At 43.4% G+C, this 18907-nt stretch overlaps 1 protein-coding gene across 1 annotated transcript; it reads left to right on the forward strand.

The window, feature by feature from the left end:
- The first annotated feature begins 9559 nt into the window (after window positions 1-9559).
- On the forward strand, window positions 9560-17489 carry grp94 (94 kD glucose-regulated protein). The gene is given in 17 exon segments (NM_001195009.2): window positions 9560-9701; window positions 10544-10646; window positions 10869-11010; window positions 11204-11320; window positions 11586-11917; window positions 12307-12418; window positions 12645-12767; window positions 12951-13067; window positions 13261-13476; window positions 13658-13723; window positions 13865-14134; window positions 14534-14779; window positions 15355-15491; window positions 15641-15719; window positions 15923-16078; window positions 16391-16489; window positions 16982-17489. Coding segments are annotated over 17 exon segments (2388 nt in total). The 5' UTR covers window positions 9560-9652; the 3' UTR covers window positions 17006-17489.
- The last annotated feature ends 1418 nt before the right edge of the window (window positions 17490-18907 follow it).

The following is an 18907-nucleotide window of genomic DNA, read 5'->3' on the forward strand; positions in this document are numbered from 1 at the left end:
GGGGCATCCCATGGATAATAATTAACTATGTGGAAAGTGTGTTAGACTAAACGCTAGCGGAGTGGAACTCACCTCCACTGACTGAGTTGCATTATTTTGCAGAGAACGCATAGAGCCCCGAGTTGTTTGTCCCTTTTATACCAACACTATAATTTAACACATTTGCATCTAAAAATGTGTTACAATTGTGTTTAACATCCACTGAAATAGGTATGAAAGTTTATTAGGTGTTCGTAAAGATTGCGCTCAGAGTGGCTCTTGGCATTCATAAATGCAGAGCGTTGTCAGATTGTCTGTTCTAAACTCCTAATTTTTCAGTCCTGAGTGCACACTGGACTCTCTGGTCGAGGAGTAGGGCTGATCCGAGTGTTCTGGCCTCACAACTGCAGACAACCCCCCAAGTTAACTGGCTAAAGTTGGATAAACTTGCAAGCTACTTATAGACACAAATTAGAGAACACCTCACTCTGACCATTTTACTCGCTGGTTAGACTGTTTTCATGTTGTCTAGGGCATCGGTGACTAACTGTGCTGCTGGCAACAATTTAATAAAATAAAATAAACATTTTGCAGCCAACATTTACTGACACCGGTCATATTCAACGGGTGTTGCGCGTTTGTAAATGCATCAGTTATTCTGCACTCAGACAAGAGTGCTCTGAAATCGGAGTAGAAAGCCACAGGGAACGCACCCACAGAGAGCTACGGTAGTTGCCTTGGTAACTAAACAAACAGACTTGATAGTTTAGCTAATCAATCCATCAGTCCTATCACAGATAGATCAATGACAGTTTAGTTATACACATTTTTGGGTCCTAGCTTGCTATTATGAAAATCGAATTCAACAATGACAATGTTTTCAACTCAACTTTTGCTTTCAAAAGCAGCTCAAACATAGAACATGTAAGAATGAACTATAGCCATTGAATTATTCCTTGATGATATACCTTGTGCATTAAAGGGAATTATAAACTGGGTTATAAACTAAGCGTCGTGCCTGAGGACAGCCCCTAGCCGTGGTGTATTGGCCATATACCACACATTATTGCTTAACTAATGCAATCTCTACAATGCCCATCAAGCCTATCAGAAATGAGTATTCAACAATGCCATGGTATAATTAAGTGATAATGCCCGAGAAGCTGGTGTTAGGAGGATATATTGGCATGGGTGTTGTTAGGCCGGAGACAAAGTCGAGGGCCGGTAAACCGTGCCAATATCTCCTCCAAACGCTGCCTTTGTGGGCATTATCACTTTTATAAACCTGGTTACCAACATATTCAAATAATGATTGACATATTTTCATTAACGTTGTTTTGATTAATTTATTCATACAACGTCATCCTTCTACAAGATATAGTCTCGACACAAATCTAAGGTTGCTACCCAAACCGGGGGTAACAACCGTAGCATTCAAGATTAGACCCACCCGTTGTATAAATTACCGTAATCAAGTAATGGGATTCAGGGAGAACAGTCTTCCTACTACTTTCCAAAGTGAGGCAGGATTTATTTCTATAAAAGAAACCAATCTTGATTTGGATTTTTTTTCTTCAGTTTTTCAAAGTGTGTTTTAAAAGACAGCTTATCACAGCCAATCCAAATACCCAAGTACTTATAATGGATAACTTGATCAATTTGGGCTCCCTTCAATGTGCAAATATGCAGGTCCCTCAGGATCAAAATGATGAGACCTAGAGGACAACATAAACTTGCTTTTATTAGCATTTAGCACTAGTTTAAGATCAGTAAGCGATATTAAAAATAAAATACATTCAATTATTCAGAGCGGGTTGCAATGCTGTGGAAAACTGTTGTAGTGCACTAGAGTGCAAAAGAAAATATAGATTCCCAAAGTTTAAAATGTCTTTACAGGGGGACTCTTATTTAAATAAATAAAGATCTGCGCTCGTGCTGCATAACATCCTGCTGCTAGGAGAACGGTAATACAGATTCCGTACCTCCTAGCTCGTCAGTGGCTACATGACTTCCACTCTGCCTGTCAACCAATGACTTTTTATATAAATGTGAACAGTCAAAATGACAGAGCCTATCAGTAAGAGGTTCATTATCTGTTCATGTTGAAGCCAAAGACAGTACAGTAGTTTTCGAAACTCCCCGTTGAATGACTGCAACTCTGGTAACGCTTTAGCTATTAGTTAATAGCCACAGGGAACGCACCCACTTCAGTTAACTGTAGTAGTACGACACGCACGCACACACCCCCACAGCACATGTGCGCCATTGCTGCTGCTGCCATTTTAAATCTTCGCCAAGCTTCTTATTATTTGATGTGCTTGCTGAAGGCAAAGAAGCACAACTCTATATTTCTTACATACTCTTATTAATATGATTTGTATTTATTTATTTAGCCTGTGTGAGAGAAAAATCACAAGATTGTTATAATACTGTTTAATGCATTGAATAGCTTTAAATGAGTACTTTCTCGTAAAATGTCTGTGTGAACCAAGAGAAGCCTAAAAAATAAAAAAAAATTGATAAAATGTGGTTGGAGTAACCAGTCAAAAGTGTTGGATTGACTAGTCTCATTATTTCAATGATTAATCGATATTAAATAAAGATGATTGTTTGAAGATGGCTGTCCAAGTCTCTCTCAGTATGAATTTCCACGACACCTGCTCTAGATCTTAAGCGATTTAAGCTATGAACACAAAACCAACTTTCAAATGTACAAGACTGCCCAAAATTAGACTGTTTGAGAAAATATTTTTCATAGTATTTATACTTTTTTTTTGTAGCACGAAAATATTTAAATTAGCTTCCAATGCATTTCAATTGGAAATAAAAGTGGCATAGACTTACATGATAAAAGTTTGGACCGTGACTGTTTAGGAAATGCCATTAAAACATGCACACCCGTCTGAAACCGTGCACTTGTCAAAGGCTTTTTGATACCATTGAATTATAACCATTTAAAATGTTCATAAACGCTCCATAGGTTTGAATGGGTAGTATTTTCATTCTTCACTGCTCTTACACCATTTAAACTATCAACACCAAACCAATCTTGACATGTTGAGACGGACCCTACTCAGATTGCTTGTCAAAAAAAAAACATTGATACTCTATATACACTTTTTGTTTGTTTGTTGCTATAACCATTAAACAGTTGCATAAATTAACATGGGTTTGAATGAGAACCATAGGAATACAGAGGTAGCTATTCAAAATGGCCAATTAAGCTACAAGACAAACTTTAAAACATTCAGGCTATCCTAACTTCAAATTCTTAAAAAATAAGGCTCAAAAACAGTAACTCTTGAACCGTTCAAGTTAGAGACACCAAACCAACTTTCTCATGTTTGGGCTATCCTATCTCGTCACATCCAATCATTCAATCAATCCATCAATCAATCTTTCCATCAACCTACTTTTTCAACTATTACCAGTCACCACCATTACTACTGCAGAGACTACCTGTCACGCTGGCTCCCACTCCCCTTCCCTGGCACTAGAGGGCGCCAGGCTGCCCATCATTACGCACACCTGTCACCTTTGTTACGCGCATCAGCGTTTCATTGAACTCACCTGTACTCCTTCACGTTATGATTGCCTTCCCTATATCTGTCTGTTCCTCTGTTTCATCCCCGTGTCAGCATGAATGTCCAGACGCTGTCCTGTTTCATGTCTGTTTATTAATTAAATGTTACCTCCCTTGCGTCTCGTCTCCAAGCGTCGGTCCTCACAGAATGCTGACACCACAATTTGAAGCATCAGGGAGTTTTTTTTCCCGAAGGTGACGTCAAGTCTGGGTGCCGCTGTCGATGGAGCCGGGGGTGCCTCAGCTGGCTCGTCGGGCTTCCACGCCTCAGCTGGCTCGTCGGGCTTCCACGCCTCAGCTGGCTCGTCGGGCTTCCACGCCTCAGCTGGCTCGTCGGGCTTCCACGCCTCAGCTGGCTCGAGAGGTTTCCTTGCCTCGGTTGGCTTGGCAGGCTCCCATCCCACGTCTGCCTGCGGCTAGGGAACCCTGACCTGTTCACCGCACCTGCTGTCTCGACATCGGAATGCTCGGCTATGAAAAGCCAACTGACATTTAATGCTGAGGTACTGACCTGTTGCACGCTCTACAACCACTGTGATTATTATTTGACCCTGCTGGTCATCTAGAAACATTTGAACATCTTGAAGAACAATCTGGCCTTAAATGGCCATTTACTCTTATAATCTCCACCCGGCACAGCCAGAAGAGGACTGGCCACCCCTCAGAGCCTGGTTCCTCTCTAGGTTTCTTCCTAGGATCCTGTCTTTCTAGGGAGTTGTTCCTAGCCACTGTGCTTCTACATCTGCATTGCTTGCTGTTTGGGGTTTTAGGCTGGGTTTCTGTATAGCACTTTGTGACATCTGCTGATGTAAAAAGGGCTTTATAAATATATTTGATTGATTGATTGTAAGCTATGCGTGAAAGCCAGGAAATGCTAAATGTGTTTATGTTAATTCACTGTCAATTACCTTGAGACCAGCAGTTATTTGCTTGACAATCACCGGCTGACAACATTTCATGACCGCCACAGCTCTAGTTTGGCCCCATGATCCTTAGTGATGTGGACACAGTGATGTGGACACGGAAGAACTTGAAGCTCTCGACCTGCTTTAATACAACCCTGTCGATGTGAATGGAGGCGTGCTCAGCTCTCTGTTTCCTGTAGTCCACAATCATCTTCTTTGTCTTATTGACATTGAGGGAGAGGTTGTTGTCATTGCACCCAACTGCCAGGTCTCTGACCTCCTCCCTAACTTAATGATGGTGTTGGAGTCATGCTTGGCTACGCAGTTTGGGTGAACAGGAAGTACAGGAGTGGACTAAGTACGCACCCCTGACGGGCCCCCGTGTTGTGGGCCAGCGTGGCAGATGTGTTGTTGCTTACCCTCAGCACCTGGAGGCTGCCCATCAGAAAGTCCAGGATCCAGTTGCAGAGGGAGGTGTTCAGTCCCAGGGATCTTAGCTTAATGATGAGTTTTGATGGCACTATGGTGTTGAACGCTGAGCTGTTGTCAACGAACAGCATTCTCAAGTAGGTGTTCCTTTTGTCCAAGTGGGAAACGGCAGTGTGAAGTGCAATAGAGATTGCATCATCTGTGGATCTGTTGGGGTGGTATGCAAATTGGAGTGGGTTCAGGGTGTCTGGGATGATGATGTTAGCCATGACCAGCCCTTCAAAGCATTTCACAGCTAAAGGTGTGAGGTTAATGATCGCTGTTCTGATGTCCAGAAGCTATTTTCGGGTCATAGGAAAAGATGGCGAAAACATTATGTAAAAAAAAAAGAAGAGTTAAGATCAGCAGAAAACCCCCCACAAAATAGCATAATTGGCCAGGAGCCCACTATACATGCAACACAATTTTAAGCACACTACATTGTAAGCACACTACATTGTAAGCACACTACATTGTAAGCACACTACATTGTAAGCACACTACATTTTCTTTAGGAAATGTACTTCTCTAGTTATTATAATTTTGTATTTGGAAAGTTATTCCTCCTACATCGTTTAAACTAGAAAAATAATTTCCACGTTAACGTGCAGATTGGTGTGGAATAGTGTGCTTGTATACTTGTATATACAGTGCCTTTGGAAATTATTCAGACCCCATGACTTTTTCCACAATTTGTTATTTTACAGTCTTATTCTGAAATGTATTTTTTTAAATCACACAAATCTACACACACTACCCCATAATGACAAAGTGAAAACAGGTTTTTAGACATTTTTGCAAATGTATTACAAATAAAAAACAGAAATACCTTATTTTCATAAGTATTCAGACCCTATGAGACTCGAAATTGAGCTTGTGTGCATCCTGTTTCCATTGATTGTCCTTGAGATGTTTCTACAACTTGATATGAGTGCACCTGTGGTAAATTCAATTGATTGGACATGATTTGGAAAGGCACACAACCTGTGTGGTAAGGTCCCACAGTTGACAGTGCATGTCAGAGCAAATACCAAGCCATGAGGTCGAAGCAATTGTCCGTAGAGCTCTGATATAGGATTGTGTCGAGGCACAGATCTGTGGAAGGGTACCAAAACATTTCTGCAGCATTCAAGGTCCCCAAGAAGAGCTGTGTATCTTAACACCAGAGCCATGTACTGTATCTAAATACACGACTCTGGGACTACACTTTTCAAAGTAAGATGGCCCTGTTGCCTTTACTGACAGACAGTAAAGGCTGCCAGTTGCCACAAATCCGCATATTATTTTGCTTCTATGTAATATGATCGTTTTAATTACATATCCAGAGCTTATATTCTTCTTCCGAGTAGCCTACAAATGTTCCATGATCACTACAATGACTACTGACTTCCACCTTGTGGTTGGCTGTTGAACGTACACCAACAGTCTCTGTGTACTGAAGAAATAATTCCAATCATATTACATATTTCAGGTTATAACCCAATAACCTACATCCTGCTGACTGTTGTAAACATGATTGTACATGTCTGTTCCTGATCTTGCATATTCATAGACTTATTATAAAGAGGGTCTACATATATATACACACATATATACACATATGTTCTGAAACCTCTCTGCTTATTATGTGTCCCTATTATTACCTGTCCCTGTTATCGTATCCCTCACCAAATCTAAGGAAGTCTCTAGAATTTGCTCGCCTGAAGTAGAGTATCTTATGATAAACTGTAGACCACACTATTTGCCAAGAGAGTTTTCATATATAATTTTTGTGGTTGTTTATTTACCACCACAGAGAGATGCTGGCACTAAGACCGCACTCAGCTGTATAAGGAAATAAGCAAACAGGAAACCGCTTACCCTGAGGCGGCACTCCTAGTGGCCGGAGTCTTTAATGCAGGGAAACGTAAATCAGTTTTACCTCATTTCTATCAACATGTTGAATGCGCAACCAGAGGGAAAACAATTCTAGATCACCTGTCCTCCACACACAGACACATACAAAGGTCTCCCTCGCCTTCCATTTGGTAAATCTGACCACAATTCTATCCTCCTGATTCCTGCTTACAAGCAAAAATTAAAGCGGGAAGCACCAGTGACTCTGTCTATAAAAAAAAGTGGTCAGATGAAGCAGATGCTAAACTACAGGACTGTTTTGCTGTCACAGACTGGAATATGTTCCGGGATTCTTCCGATGACATTGAGGAATACACCACATCAGTCACTGGCTTTATCAATAAGTGCATCGAGGATGTGACTGTACGTACATAACCCAACCAGAAGCCGCGGATTACAGGCAACATTCGCACTGAGCTAAAGGGTTGAGCTACCGCTTTCAAGGTGCGGGACTCTAACCCGGAAGCTTACAAGAAATCCTGCTATGCCCTGTGACGAACCATAAAAAAGGCAAAGTGCTAATACAGGGCTAAGATTGAATCATACTAAACCGGCTCCGACGCTCGTCTCATGTGGCAGGGCTGGCACACTATTACAGACTACAAAGGGAAGCACAGCCACGAGCTGCCCAGTGACACGAGCCTACCAGACGAGCTAAATTACTTCTCTGCTCACTTCGAGGCAAGCAACGCTGAGGCATGCATCAGCTGTCAGCATCAGCTGTTCCGGACGACTGTGTGATCACGCTCTCCGTAGCCGACGTGTGTAAGACCTTTAAACAGGCCAACATTCACAAGGCCGCGGGGCCAGACGGATTACCAGGACGTGTGCTCCGGGCATGTGCTGACCAACTAGCAGGTGTCTTCACTGATATTTTCAACATGTCCCTGATTGAGTCTGTAATACCAACATGTTTCAAGCAGACCACCATAGTCCCTGTGCCCAAGAACACTAAGGCAACCTGCCTAAATGAGTACAGGCCCGTAGCACTCACGTTCGTAGCCATGAAGTGCTTAGAAAGGTTGGTAATGGCTCACATCAACACCATTATCCCAGAAACCCTAGACCCACTCCAATTTGAGTACCGACCAAACAGATCCACAGATGATGCAATCTCTATTGCACTCCACACTGCCATTTCCCACCTGGACAAAAGGAACACTTATGTGAGAATGCTATTCATTGACTACAGCTCAGCGTTCAACACCATAGTACCCTCAAAGCTCATCACTAAGCTAAGGATCCAGACTAAACATCTCCCTCTGCAACTGGATCCTGGACTTCCTGATGGGCCGCCCCCAGGTGGTGAGGGTAGGTAGCAACACATCTGCCACGCTGATCCTCAACACTGGAGCTCCTCAGGTGTGCGTGCTCAGTCCCCTCCTGTACTCCCTGTTCACCCACGACTACATGGCCAGACACGACTCCAACACCATCATTAAGTTTGCAGACGACACAACAGTGGTAGGCCTGATCACCGACAACGGCGAGACAGCCTATAGGGAGGAGGTCAGAGACCTGGTCGGGTGGTGCCAGAATAGCAACCTATCCCTCAACATAACCAAGACTAAGGAGATGATTGTGGACTACAGGAAAAGGAGGACCGAGCACATCCCCATTCTCATCGACGGGGCTGTAGTGGAGCAGGTTGAGAGCTTCACGTTCCTTGGTGTCCACGTCACTGAGGCCAAGCTTCCTGCCATCCAAGACCTATACACCAGGTGGTGTCAGAGGAAGGCCCTAAAAAATTGTCAAAGACTCCAGCCATCCAAGTCACAAAAAGGCTTCTCAACAGTTTTTACCCCCAAGCCATAACAGGTCATCAAATGCTACCCAGACTATTTGCATTATTTTACACTGCTGCTACTCTGTTTGTCATATATGCATAGTCACTTTAACTATACATACTACCTCAATTGGCCAGACCAACCAGTGCCCCTGTACATTGGCTAACCGGTTCTGTGTCCAGCCACCCACCAACCCCTATTTTACGCTACTGCTCCTCCCTGTTCATCATATATGCATAGTCACTTTAACCATATCTACATGTACATACTACCTCAATCAGCCTGACTAACCGGTGTCTGTATGTAGACTTGCAACTGAATATAGCCTCGCTACTGTTATTTTTCACTGTTGTTTTTTATTTCTTTATCTACCTATTGTTCACCTAATACCCTTTTTGCACTATTGGTTAGAGCCTGTAAGTAAGCATTTCACTGTATTCGGCGCACGTGACAAATTAACTTTGTTTTCTTATGCAGTATGAATGTCTATTGTGCATTATAGCCTATCGGACGACCTAAATTACATCTATGCTCACTTCGAGGCAAGCAACACCGATAGAAGCCTATCAGCTTCTAGAAACAAAACATTATCATTCTGGTGACCAAATAGAATATCGATAAATGATCATCACATCAATACAATTTAATATTTAAAACCCACTGATTAAACAAAACGCATAGACATTGCTTGTTGAGCAATCTTTTAGAGTAGTTGCCTCAAATATGTACCTCTAAGAAGAATTCTTTAGCCAATGGTTACAAGCCACGATTTTCATGTATTAAGTTTTACATGGAACACGTCTATTGGGAGAAAACGTCCTGTAGCTTGTGAAATGTCCTGCTGCTATTGGCTGTGTTTTGTGCGTGGTGCCCTATGATTGGTCCGTCTTGGGGGGGTTATTAAAAGGGGTGCTTTTGTTGGGGAGCTGGATCTTGTCATTCTTCCTTGTCAAGGCGGTTGTGTGTGCGCTTTTATACGGCTGAGGTATAGGTTGTTAACCCCACGTCTTTTGTCTGAAGATAATTGTAACAAAATGAAGCGGATTTGGTTTATTGGGCTGCTTTGTGCACTTTTAGCATTCGGTGAGTATCCGAGGATGTTTTTTTTATTTGATTAGCATCGCTATTAGCCGTGTCTATCCATACGAGCTAGCATTTGAACTTGATTTCCCTTTTCTTGCTAGCCAGCCATCTGAATCATGAGCTTGTATTTCACCTTTTTTTTTAAATAGTTAAATACGGAAACCACTAGGCTTTTTACATTTAAAAAAAAGAAAAAGCATTTGTTTTAGTAATTGCATTTGATTCTGGGAGATTTTCTTACAGCTTCACACGTTTCTGGAAGTTTCCTTGTAAGCTAAGCAAACATCCTGTCCCTAGTTAGCAACCACAGATCACAACGGCTAACGGTAACGTTAGCCTTGGCTTGCTCATCCCCTCTAGCGTAGCTAGTTTGTGATATCTGTATTTCCTGTCATTTTGGTTAACTAAGGAATACAGCTATATATATAGCCCGTGACTGAATTATACCATTTTGTTTCTGTCAGGTTGAATAGGCCACAACTCCTTTTTGATTTATTGTTTCAAATTCAATGTAGCTAACATCTTCAGTTTGTAACTCAACGGGGAAACTAAATTATTTCATTAGGCCGTTGTTGACAGTCCCAACGTGTTTTGTTTGTCAGCACTCAAGCTTTCAAGACGTGTAACACACAAAATACAGACAACCATCCCTGTATCGTGTATTTTACGTCGTGATGCCAAATGTATCAAACGGGATGATTTCAGTGTTGAGTTCCATCTTGAAAGATCCAAAAATGTTTTGTCAGCACTCAAGCAAAGTTCCACAACAGACTAAAAGTTTTTGGGTTGGAGTTTTCCATGAATTCACCTACTCTGCTAACTTGGGTGGTGTTTCTATGCAGCATCTGTGAGAGCAGAAGATGAGCTTGATATCGACGGCGCTGTGGAGGATGATCTGGGAAAGAGCAGAGATGGATCCAAGACGGATGACGAGGTGGTGCAGAGGTAGGTCAGAGGGAGAAACTTTAAAGAGAAACCAGACTCTTGAGGGGCGGTCCCAGCCTCCATTGCTGATGTGTGTTTGGTAGTTGCACAGATCCGACACAATTGTTTGGGAACCTTAAAGTAAAACATGACAGAAGTCGTCTACAGGGAAAAGAGAGGTGACGACCAGTTCGGTGTGACTGCAACTGACCTGTTGAATATAATTGATGTCTCTGTCCTCAGAGAGGAGGAGTCTATCCAGCTGGACGGGCTGAACGCAGCTCAGATCAAAGAGATTAGAGAGAAGTCAGAGAAACACGTCTTCCAGGCAGAGGTCAACCGCATGATGAAACTCATCATCAACTCGCTCTACAAGAACAAGGAGGTGAGTGGCGTTAGGGTTGCAGGATTCCCCGACACTTCCCTATCCTTTCCTTGTCCTCCTGTCTGCGTGTTGGCTCTTGAGACGGTTAATATTTTGACTCCAGATTGTATAGTCAGTAGAAGTTGAGTGGATCCAACCATAACCAACCCGGAGGTTTACGTTCACAGTAACCATCCTGTCCTCTTGTCTGTAGATCTTCTTGAGGGAGTTGATCTCCAACGCCTCTGATGCTTTGGATAAGATCCGACTGTTGTCTCTGACCAATGAGGATGCGCTGGCAGCCAACGAGGAGCTCACCATCAAGATCAAGGTGTGTTTCGTGGTCACGTCCTCAATCTCAATTCCTCGCGCTCTTCTCAATCGTACTGGAGATGGTTCAAGGTCCTTCCCCTTAGCCCTTCTCCAATGTGTTTTGAGGCTGTTAAGAGGACGGGAGGAGATTTTAATTGGAGGAAGGGTTAAGTCTGAAAGATATTTGACTGATCATTCTGCTTAGTAAGACAAGGATTTGATTAATAAAATACCATTAGGACGTCTGAGGTTGAGCTCACCTGTTCTCTTCGTGGTCTCCCTAGTCTGACAAGGAGAAGAACATGCTCCACATCACAGACACGGGTGTCGGCATGACAAAAGAAGACCTGATTAGAAACCTGGGTACTATCGCCAAGTCGGGCACCAGCGAGTTCCTGAACAAGATGACAGAGGTTGAAAGTGAGGGCCAGTCCACCTCGGAGCTGATTGGACAGTTCGGAGTGGGCTTCTACTCCGCCTTCCTGGTTGCTGACAAGGTGATTGTGTCTTCGAAGCACAACAACGGCACGCAGCACATCTGGGAGTCCGACTCCAATGAGTTCAGTGTGATCGAGGACCCCCGTGGAGACACCCTAGGAAGGGGCACCACCATCACGTGAGTCTCAGAGTGCATTTGTTATGGTTACATTTTATTCATTGAACAGATGGTTATCCAGAGTGACTTACAGCTAGGTGATACAACCACACATCAGTCATAGTAAGTACTTCATTTTTTTTGTACTTCCAAAAGTGAAAACTGCCATTCCTAGACAGCCACAAGCAAATGCTCCTCGTATTTAAAAGTTTTTGAATACCAGGCTATGGTTATTCATACAGTGGCCATGAATTAAATGAATTTGTGTAGCGTTATAAGATAATACAGGACAAAATCCCTCAATGAAATTCAAAACACGAACTACCATGACCCCGAGTCAAATCTATTTTGACTGACTCGTGTTTTGACACTGACGAGGTTCTATCCGGTTGTCTTTCTGATTGGTCCAGGTTGGTGATGAAGGAGGAGGCTACAGACTACCTGGAGCTGGAGACCATCAAGAACCTGGTCAGGAAGTACTCTCAGTTCATCAACTTCCCCATCTATGTCTGGTCCAGCAAGGTATTGGGAGTGGAACTATACTATTTTCCCTGTCCCCCTCCATCTGCACTGATGGCTAAATAATTTACAGGTTGAAACAATATGGTGGAATCGAGCTTATTATAGATAAAGGAGAGGAAGGGTTTGAGACCAGTTTGTCAAAGGAACAAACTATGGTGAACCATTGTAGCAGTGAGCTGTAGGAATAACATTTAGCCATTTTTCCCCTTCTCCTCCACCTGCCCAGACTGAGACTGTTGAGGAGCCCATTGATGAGGACACCGAGGCAGAGGAGAAAGATGCAACTGAGGATGAGGTAGAGGTGGAAGAAGAGGAGGATGAGAAGGAGGACAAGCCAAAGACAAAGAAGGTAAAAACAAACAGCTTGACTAGTTTTAGTTTCCCAAACTTCTCCTTCTGTACAGTTCCATTTATTTTATCTATTCAAATGCTAACACAACAAAATACAACTTAGTTATCAATTGGTGTCTTATTTTGGATGTTTTTGTTGAATTTTTATAAACCCAAAACCACTTCCATGCCTTTGGTCCAGGTTGAGAAGACTGTGTGGGACTGGGAGCTGATGAACGACATTAAGCCGATCTGGACGAGACCAGCCAAAGAAGTAGAGGAAGACGAGTACAAGGCTTTCTACAAGACCTTCTCCAAGGTATGCAGTCTGCGACCCAGACTTCCTTCCAGAGACTTCTTCCTCGCCGACGCATCCATTTTAGTTTGCTCTTCGGGGGCAAGACTGGGTTCATGTGAAACCCTTTGACAACTGTTGACATGACATGGGCTTTACAAATACCCTTTTTTGATTGGTGTTCTAATTTGATTTTTGTCGCTCCCCCCCCCACCAGGACACAGACGAGCCCCTGTCCCACATCCACTTCACAGCCGAGGGTGAGGTCACCTTCAAGTCCATCCTGTTTGTCCCCGCTGCCGCCCCCAGGGGCATGTTCGACGAGTACGGAACCAAGAAGAACGACTTCATCAAGCTGTTTGTCCGTAGAGTCTTCATCACCGATGACTTCAATGACATGATGCCCAAATACCTGAACTTTGTCAGGGGAGTGGTGAGTGAGCCTTACATAGCTTACATTATATAACTCATTTAAGACTTGGTACAGCAGGGTTTTTAAAAATGTATTCTGACTTGGAATTGACCCCTGACCCCGCTGTACAGTTAAAAGTGACTGTTTGTTCATTTTAATCATGTTATTACTTTCTCTAAGTGATTTATGATTGTTTTATTAGGTGGACTCTGATGACCTGCCCCTGAACGTGTCTAGAGAAACCCTGCAGCAACACAAGCTGCTCAAGGTGAGCTTCTCCAATTAGACACGTTACCTGTTTCGGGTCAGTTTGGTGCCTAATGAAGATACGATTTGAACAGAATGACTTGGTTAATAACCATCGTAGAGAATGATGTGAGCTTTAGTAACTCAACGTTCCTCCATCCAGGTGATCCGTAAGAAGCTGGTGCGTAAGACCCTGGACATGATCAAGAAGATCGCCGAAGAGCAGTACAACGACAAGTTCTGGAAGGAGTTTGGCACCAACATCAAGCTGGGTGTGATCGAGGACCACTCCAACAGGACCCGTCTGGCTAAGCTGCTGCGTTTCCAGACCTCCAACAGCGACACGGTGCTGGCCAGCCTGGAGCAGTACGTGGAGAGGATGAAGGACAAGCAGGACAAGATCTACTTCATGGCCGGGACCAGCCGCAAGGAGGTGGGTAGTGGTACACTGTATAGGCCACATAGGCTGCCGCGGTGGCCTGGCGTTGGCGGCGGCCATTCATAGAGATGGAGAAGCAGTACCAGATATACTTCATGTCTGGAACTAGCTAAAAGGAGGTGGGACTAGTTGACCGTAAACTCGGTTCATTTAAACGCTATCCTTTTCTGGGTTTTCCCTTGACTTTCCCTCCGTTTCTTATCTTTAACTGTTTTCCAAATGACGTTAAGTTAACCTCTGAATGTAACCACGCAGCGGGTTCCAATCTGCTCACTACCCCCTTCCCCTGAGATGTTTGCAGACCTGTAAGGTGTAAGCAATCTAGTGTAATTTTAGGTTAATGTTCCTCCTAACATTAAGTCTTCCCTTGTGTAATGTCCTCATTCCCCTCAGGCGGAGTCTTCTCCCTTCGTAGAGAGTCTGTTGAAGAAGGGTTATGAGGTCATCTACCTGACCGAGCCAGTAGATGAGTACTGTGTCCAGGCTCTGCCAGAGTTCGATGGCAAGCGCTTCCAGAACGTGGCCAAAGAGGGCATCAAGTTTGACGAGAGTGACAAGGCCAAGGAGACAAGGGAGGCCCTGGAGAAGGAGTATGAACCTCTCACCACCTGGATGAAGGACAGCGCCCTAAAGGACAAGGTAACATTTTATTTTTTTAATTTCACCTTTATTTAACCAGGTAGGCTAGTTGAAAACAAGTTCTCATTTACAACTGCGACCTGGCCAAGATAAGGCATAGCAGTGTGAACAGACAACACAGTTACACATGGAGTAAACAATTAACAAGTCAATAACACAGTAGAAAAAAAAACATTTAAAAAGTCTATACATTGTGTGCAAAAGGCATGAGGAGGTAGGCGAATAATTACAATTTTGCAGATTAACACTGGAGTGATAAATGATCAGATGGTCATGTACAGGTAGAGATATTGGTGTGCAAAAGAGCAGAAAAGTAAATAAATAAAAACAGTATGGGGATGAGGTAGGTGAAAATGGGTGGGCTATTTACCGATAGACTATGTACAGCTGCAGCGATCGGTTAGCTGCTCAACATACTGAACATGAAGGAAAAAGGTCCCAACTTCAGCCCACTCGAGAGAAATAAAAAAAACATTCTCAGATGAGAATCCGACCCTCCAATGTTTTTGGACTAAATGATATTGTGTGAAAACCTTTTATCTATTTAAACAATGTGTCCTTTTGTTCTCTTGTAGATTGAGAAGGCCATCCTGTCCCAGAGGCTGACCAAGTCCCCCTGTGCTCTTGTAGCCAGCCAGTACGGCTGGTCTGGTAACATGGAGAGGATTATGAAGGCTCAGGCCTACCAGACCGGGAAAGACATCTCCACAAAGTAATTAAGTCATCAAGGCTTCTGTTTGAGTACCTCGAACACTTCCTCATTCCTACTTTGTGAAAGGATCCAAATGTTATCATCGATATTTTTGATTTCAAGATCCTACTTGTGCTTCAGGTTTCCTAATTCTCTCGCTCTGTTTCCAGTTATTATGCTAGCCAGAAGAAGACATTGGAAATCAACCCGAAGCACCCTCTCATCAAGGAGATGTTGAAACGTGTTTCTGTAAGTATTCACATAACCTATAATACATAAACCTTGTGACATTTCTGTCATATTTGATTCTCGGGGGGGCAGCCAATGAGGATCAAGCTAGAGGATGTTCTCTGTCAGTTGAATGATGTCTGTGCTCCTCTGCAGTGCTGCTTGTGGTAACGTCATATCGCTGAGTGTTCGATTCTCATCCCTTCTATTTCTCTCACCGGCAGACGGATGGCGAGGACCAGACTGCCTCAGACCTGGCCATGGTGCTGTTTGAGACAGCCACGCTGCGCTCGGGCTACCAGCTCCAAGACACCAAGGCCTACGGGGACCGGATTGAGCGCATGCTGCGGCTCAGTATGAATGTGGACCTCACCGAACAGGCATGTCACAGCCTTGCAAAATACACTTGATCAACTCCTAAATTCTGTACCGGAGTGGTGCTGTAGCCAAGCGTTTCCCTCCAGTACAGTGATTTAAGCCCTTGCCAAGCACACCTGACTCAATCATCAAGCCCTCAATGACTTGAATTTGTCTTTTGTCTGGGGCTACATGTGCTGTGGGGGGGACTGGATGACCGGAGACAGGGAAGGTGCTGCTCGGGGCTTATCCCACCTGTTTGAAAAAGAAATGCAGTGGTATTCTGATTTTACATGCTGAGGAAACTACATCTAATCCTGTTTTGCCCCTTGCAGGTTGAGGAAGAGCCAGAGGAGGAGCCGGAGGAGGAGCCTGAAGAGCCAGCAGAGGATGAAGCGACTGAGGAAGAGGAGGAAATTCCAGATGAAGAAGCGGTGAGTCTCACAGATCGCATGTTTTGGTTGACCAGTGTTGGTAAATTATGGTCATTCATGGTTTTTATAGTTCCGATAGCTTCATTCCCAGACACAAACACCCAAATGTTTGGTGGACCAACATGTCAAACTTGGCTTTGGTTAGCCGAGACCTTGATCACTCCCACTAAGGCCAACTTTGAATGATTGATATACCAGGCTTATATGCGCTGTGCACCAGAGGTGGCTGATAGGAGGAGCTATTGGAGAGCAAGCTCATTGTCATAGCCGGAACGGTATCAAACGTATGGAAACCACATGTTTGACTCTGCCATTACAATGAGCCCATCCTCCTGTAGCTCCTCCCTGCAGCCTCATCTGCTGTGCCCAATAGGCTGGGGAAGAGGTTCTAATTTGAATATTCATAGTTTCAATCGATGCCTTGTTTTTGCATGGATTTAGTTAATGACGGTGAAACTACAACCAACCTCTCTCTCTCTCTCTGGCCAACAGGCAACTGACAAAGATGAGTTATAAAGCACTGTAAATGAGGAAGGGTGTCATGATGGACCTATCCTGGAGCTGAGCCACAACAAAGGCCCAAGTCCTACCTGGAAACCCAGACAGAATGACACTTCTGTTCATGTTTGTTTCTACTCCATTATCTGTGTTAAGTGAAAACAATGGTGAAATGTCGGTGTGATTCGGTCTGTCTAGCCAAGACCACCTGCTGGCTAGGATACCCAACAGCCACCAATCAAGACTAGCCCGGTCCCACATCCGTTTGTGTGCTCTTGCCCAACGGATCTGGGACCAGGCTAAGTCGAGGCCATCGGCCACACTTTACTCACTCTGTGGAGGGTCCTGAAGGGATGAGATTCTTTTTGAAAGGCTGGTGTGTTTTTGTTTCTGTTTTTGTTACATTCCTCATGATTGTAAATTTGTTAATATTTAACTGAGCTGGAAAAGATGTGATCGACACTGTCCCTTGATCCCATTGAATAAATATTTCCTTGAAAAAGGGGGCTACTGTCTATGTGATGAATATAGTTGGACTCTTGGTACGGGTGAAGTTACACATCAACTAAATACTACTTATCGAATAAAGCGACATGTCTACAAATAAGACAGAACATACTGTTGAGGCGTTCCCATTTTAAAGATGGGCTCGGCGATTTAGACGCACAAAATTAACTGCTTTAGTGGGTCAATTAATCCGCTGTTTTGCTCCATCCTGTTGCTACCATGCGGTCCGTGGGCTAATATAGTAGGCTACAGGGAGTGTATTAAAAGCCATGTGGGGTGTTTAAAAAAAAAAAAAAAAATTATTAAAAAGCTCAATGCTTTAGTTCTGAATGTTCAGTGGTGTAGTGCATTTCAGTTTTAAAAGCCTGTATTCTACCAAAATGCAATGAATAGGGCAACGTCATGGTTTCTCTCAGCGTCCATGCCTGCTATCTAAGTGGAGTCGCTGTACACGTCTGTTTGTAGCTGAATCGGCTCAAGAACGGCGGTGAATCCACACTTTGGAGTCTATGGTGCTTTTATGCACACTTGGTATGGTTATAGTTGAGAGTAAATTACGTCCGCAATCTTAAGTTTAGTCAGTCAATTTGTTGGGTGTTTTATAGTTCTAACTTTTCTGCACATTTAAGACTTTGTTCAAAAGGTGTAAATGGTCTCAAAAAGCTGCAGACAAACACACACTTCAGACCGGTCTGCACATTTAAAGTGGCTTCTAGCTTTTCAAGGCTGAAGACTAGTTCTTCAACGTAAATGTAGTAGTGACTGGGATTTCTTATTCAAGTCTATGGCACCTGAAATGCATAGGGATTTATGCAAATATGGGGGGGGGGGTTATATTGGAAGGTTGTTCCTTCTAGTCATTGACCAGTGGTGTTATTCCACTCTAGTGGCCTAGCCCTAGATACCAAACTAACTCGCAGTATCTAAGGAATCCGATCACGTTTATTAATTACTGTGTTCAGCTGTAAACAAAGGACTTTTCAGAGATTCTCTGATCAATATTCCATTTTAGTGAATCAAATTTTACATTTTGCAGAAAAATTTTGCAGATATCCCCTAAAAGACATCCTCTTTGTGAACAGTGGACACTCCTCTCCTCTAACATGGTCTTTGTTGTATACACAGGGACTAGTTCAGAGTCAGATCACAATCAGCTCTGTTTAAATATGTTGGAGAATTCAGCCCTCCATCTGAGTTTAACATAAGGTAGAGGAAATGGCTCGTACTTACAGTTGGTGTGACTCCCATATCAAAAGGTAAAGACAAACTCCTGTATCTACCAACACAACAGGACTCTAGCAACACCGCCTACAGTAGAGTAGAAAGTCTAGCCTTCCAGTAAACCAAACTGCAATAGTCCCAAGTAGAGAGTACACACTCAAACTTACTTTGGCATAGCATAAGGCTTTTGAG

Source organism: Oncorhynchus mykiss, chromosome 2 (assembly GCF_013265735.2).
Source record: "Oncorhynchus mykiss isolate Arlee chromosome 2, USDA_OmykA_1.1, whole genome shotgun sequence".
NCBI lineage: Eukaryota > Metazoa > Chordata > Actinopteri > Salmoniformes > Salmonidae > Oncorhynchus > Oncorhynchus mykiss.